This window comes from Telopea speciosissima, chromosome 2 (assembly GCF_018873765.1).
Source record: "Telopea speciosissima isolate NSW1024214 ecotype Mountain lineage chromosome 2, Tspe_v1, whole genome shotgun sequence".
Lineage (NCBI taxonomy): Eukaryota > Viridiplantae > Streptophyta > Magnoliopsida > Proteales > Proteaceae > Telopea > Telopea speciosissima.
Window position 1 is genome coordinate 76,346,968 of NC_057917.1, and position 4,086 is coordinate 76,351,053.

A 4,086-nucleotide genomic window follows, 5' to 3' on the forward strand; every position below is an offset into this window, starting at 1 on the left:
AAAGTGATATAAGAAAATGGAGGGGAAATTAAATGGGCTTCAAGATAAATATCCCTTAAGTGTGAAAAATGGGTTTTCTTAATTATCATTAGTAAGTTAAGTAGTCCAACTTATTGTGAGTAAGTGATTTGAATCGGAAACAGTCTCTCCGCAAAACGGGGATTAAGGCTACGAACATTATGATCCTTTTCAGACCCAGTAATGGGGAGAACAGCATGCACTAGGTACACCTTTTTTAAGTAGTCCAACCCATATGAAGATTGATATGACACTAATCCTATTTCATGGCAAAGGGTTTCATCTTTTTCAATTACCAATGGAAGAAGAGCAACTAAGCAAGCTTAGAAAAAAAAAATGCAGAGAGGGTACCCTCATCCTGTGAGATATGTAAGGAGTTCTCTTCAAGTCACACTTGTCTCACTCATGTACAGTGGATCAGGACCCAGCACCACTACCACCACCACCATTGAGTCCCCCCGCCCCCACCCCCTAAAACCAAAGAAGAGAGAGAGAGAGAGAGAGACTAAACCAAAGATTCAGAGTTGGGTAATAGTTAGTCTTTCATCTTCTGCATTCAATCACCCACTGAAAAGTTGCCTTATGACTCCAAAATCTCTGCAGATCGATAACATGGTTTTCTGATAATGCAGATTTCTAATCTTGGGAATTTTATTAAGTGGGACCCATAAATCCTTTAAGCATTTGACAACTGTCAGGTAAATAAGGTACCTCATCTCTCCCACAACAGGGGACACCTCTCTCTCTCTCTCTTATTTCTTGCCAACCATTCTCTGAGTAGATATGAAAGCCACCAGATGGTGGATTGAATAGAGGATAACTCTTACTCTCTTAGGCCATAGTTCTTATGGACAAAACATTTCCCCATTTCAACAATGCTTTCAATTTCACATCTCTACTGCTTCTTTTATCACAAGGCTCTGGTTCTGTAAATATACTGTGTTTGTATTGTTAGCTACTTAACTTAAGTGGGACCCAATGAATTCTGAATTACCAGTTTACCTTTAGGTTCAGGAATTTGACCACATTTGTCCTGAATCCTGATCCCATTCTTACACAATTCACTCTGCTTATCCCGGTTGTCACCTCAAGGATTGACACATAATAAACCTCTAGAGTCTCCACCCTGTTTTAATGAAATCAAATGAAAAGAAATATACTGTCTGGATGAACTCAAAATAGAAAAGAATGAGCTCTCCCCTTACCTTTTCCAATAAATTCTTGATGATTATTAGAAAAATCATTACCATTAAAAAAAAAAAGGGGTGTGTTCGGCTCTCTCTACAAAGCTCCTTGTTCCATAGTAATGAGTAGAGTACTGAAATGAGAGTGTGCCCTCCTAACTGCCATGTGTCATAATCCCAGAAAACTTGGACCCATCACTTGAGGTGTAGTGATTTGGTGAGGGGACTCATCCAATGGTGGATGTTGACTCCCTTCTTTTCTTATAAGTGAAATTCCTTCCTAAGTGGGTGGAGAAAGAATCCCTTCATCACCTAGTAGGGATGTGATCATGTGATGGGATTCTTGTCCTATCATCAACTCCCACCCGCCATCCGATGGTACCAAGGGAAACTTGGGTCCTTGATTGAAACCATGGAAGCAGAGGATCTAAAGTTCTCTGTTTTGAAAGGTGAGGAAATCTTGGTTTTGAGTCTTAACATATCATGAATTGCCAAACAGGACCTGAGGAGAAAGCCAGATGGCTGGACTATAAAGCTTGTCACGCCTCCCTCCATGCATTCCCACCCCTTCCCACTTGTCCGTTTGAACTTCACTTCCATCGATTGAAATCTCCACAACCACAACCGCAACCGCTTGTCCATTCAAACTCTGCAACTCATTCTTCTCCTGCTCTTCAGCCATGGTGGTCTGCTCAAAACCTGCATTAGACACGTTCTTTCTAATAAATGACTGCAAACCCACCACCTTTGTTTTTAGAATTCCTGTTATAGACCTCTCAAAACCGGATGCCCAGACCCTTGTTGTCAAGGCCTGTGAAGAATTCGGATTCTTCAAGGTGATCAACCATGGTGTCCCAATGGAGTTCATCTCCATGTTAGAATCTGAAGCTGTGAAGTTCTTCTCCTTACCACAGCCTGAGAAAGAGAAAGCTGGCCCTGCTAATCCATTTGGGTATGGAAACAGGAAAATTGGGCTAAACGGAGATATTGGTTGGATTGAATATATCCTCTTGAGGAGCAATCCGGAATTCATCTCTCAGAAATCTCTTTCCATTTTTGGAGAAAGCCCAGAATTGTTCCGGTAAGAAAAACAGACTCTCAAACTTTGTGATTTACAGAGTTTTTTTTTTTTTTCCATTCTAATGTTTTTTTTTCTTGGTGGGAATTCGGTTGCAGCTCTGCTTTGAATGCTTATATTGCAGCTGTGAAGAGGATGAGTTGTGAAATTCTTGAATTATTGGCTGAAGGGTTGGGGATTGAACAGAGGAATGTGTTCAGCAAGCTTTTGATGAAGGAGGAAAGCGACTGTCTGTTCAGGATCAATCACTACCCACCATGTCCAGATGTTCAAGCTCTGACTCGTTCCAATATGATTGGATTTGGAGAGCATACAGACCCACAGATAATCTCAGTTCTGCACTCGAACAACACTTCAGGCCTTGAAATCTCTCTCAGAGATGGGACTTGGGTCTCTGTTCCACCTGACCAGAACTCCTTCTTCATCAATGTTGGTGATTCCCTGCAGGTACTGAGACTCTAATTCTAAGTGTGTAGTTGCTTTCTCCATCATCTCTTTTTCCAATTTCAGTAACTGATTCAGTCTATAAACTTGGTGAATTCAAATTTTTTTTCCTTTCTTTGGAAAGAGGGGGTGGGGTTAAAGGGAACAGAGCAGATAACTGGAGTAACTCTTCCAAACATCCAATACAACCACCACCAGGTCCACCCCCCCCCCCCCCACTAGCTTCATTAGTTCAACTAAGCAAGCTTTATTGATGGGTTCCCTTCAATGTTTTGTTTTTGAATTTCTTTAATGGGTCTTCTTTAATGGTATTTGGAACATCTTTAATGGGCTGTTTTGCAATGATTTTTTGAAATTTATTTAATGGGACCCTTTTCCTTTCTTTAGTAGATTTTCTACACACTTTTCAACATGAACTGAAACTGTCACCTTCTCCCCCTCTTCTTTTTTTTTTTTTTTTTTTTTTGATCTTGCAGGTTATGACTAATGGGAGGTTTAAGAGTGTGAAGCATAGGGTTTTGGCAAATGGTTCACAGTCTAGAGTTTCAATGATCTTCTTTGGGGGACCACCCTTTGATGAGAAGATAGCACCATTACAATCCCTCATTGAAGAAGGAGAAGAGAGCTTGTACGAAGAGTTCACTTGGTGTGAATATAAGAAGTCAGCTTACAAGTTAAGGTTGGCTGATAATAGGCTTCAGCACTTCGAAAAACTGAGGGCAACAGCTGCAGATGGACTCTAGACCACATTTTAGTGTTTGAAAAAGACACTTAGTAGAATGGATTGGTCAAAGTAGGTTGGACAAGTTGACCAAATTAGTTAAAGTTTGACAAAGAAATAAAAAATAAAAAAAGTGGGTTTGGGTTTGGGTCTGGGGTCTGGGTTGGGTCTGGGTTTGGGTTTGGGTCTGGGTTTGGGATAGGGATAGGGTTTTCCTATCTTTAATTTCCTTAGTTTTATTTTTATTTTTAGTTTTCCCTGGCCACCATGTAACTACCTCTTATGAATACAATATCGACATCCCTATTAAACCATTTGCTTCCTCTGTTCCCACTCACTATATAAGCAAACTTAAGGATGGATAGTTTTCATATAAGGCTTTCAAGAAATTGAATATTACAAAAAGGCTCTCTACATGTTTTTTATTATAAGTTGCGACTCTGTTGGTATTTGGTATAGCTATAAAGAGCTTAGAAGAATCCCATTGAAAGACTTCAAGAAATAGATATTTTAGAAGGTCCCATTGATACAAGGTGCTTTATAAAAATGAAAATGATCACTAAATAACAATCCTTTCAGTCAAAATCTCTATTATAAACTTTCTTTGACAGTTACAAAGCAAAAAAATGTCAAAAGAAAAT

At 39.6% G+C, this 4,086-nt stretch overlaps 1 protein-coding gene across 1 annotated transcript; it reads left to right on the top strand.

The window, feature by feature from the left end:
* Nucleotides 1-1,617: 1,617 nt before the first annotated feature.
* On the top strand, nucleotides 1,618-3,563 carry LOC122649888 (gibberellin 2-beta-dioxygenase 1-like). Its single transcript, XM_043843145.1, has 3 exons — nucleotides 1,618-2,283; nucleotides 2,379-2,727; nucleotides 3,201-3,563. The coding sequence occupies exons 1-3, from the start codon at nucleotides 1,883-1,885 to the stop codon at nucleotides 3,465-3,467; spliced, it is 1,017 nt and encodes a 338-aa protein (XP_043699080.1). The 5' UTR covers nucleotides 1,618-1,882; the 3' UTR covers nucleotides 3,468-3,563.
* The last annotated feature ends 523 nt before the right edge of the window (nucleotides 3,564-4,086 follow it).

What these genes read in the sequence shown, in the direction of transcription:
- LOC122649888 (XM_043843145.1), top strand. Translation starts at nt 1,883, where the DNA reads ATGGTGGTCTGCTCAAAACCTGCATTAGACACGTTCTTTCTAATAAAT. An exon ending in GAAAGCCCAGAATTGTTCCG is followed by an intron (nt 2,284 to 2,378) that starts GTAAGAAAAACA and finishes ATTCGGTTGCAG; the next exon opens with CTCTGCTTTGAATGCTTATA. An exon ending in ATGTTGGTGATTCCCTGCAG is followed by an intron (nt 2,728 to 3,200) that starts GTACTGAGACTC and finishes TTGATCTTGCAG; the next exon opens with GTTATGACTAATGGGAGGTT.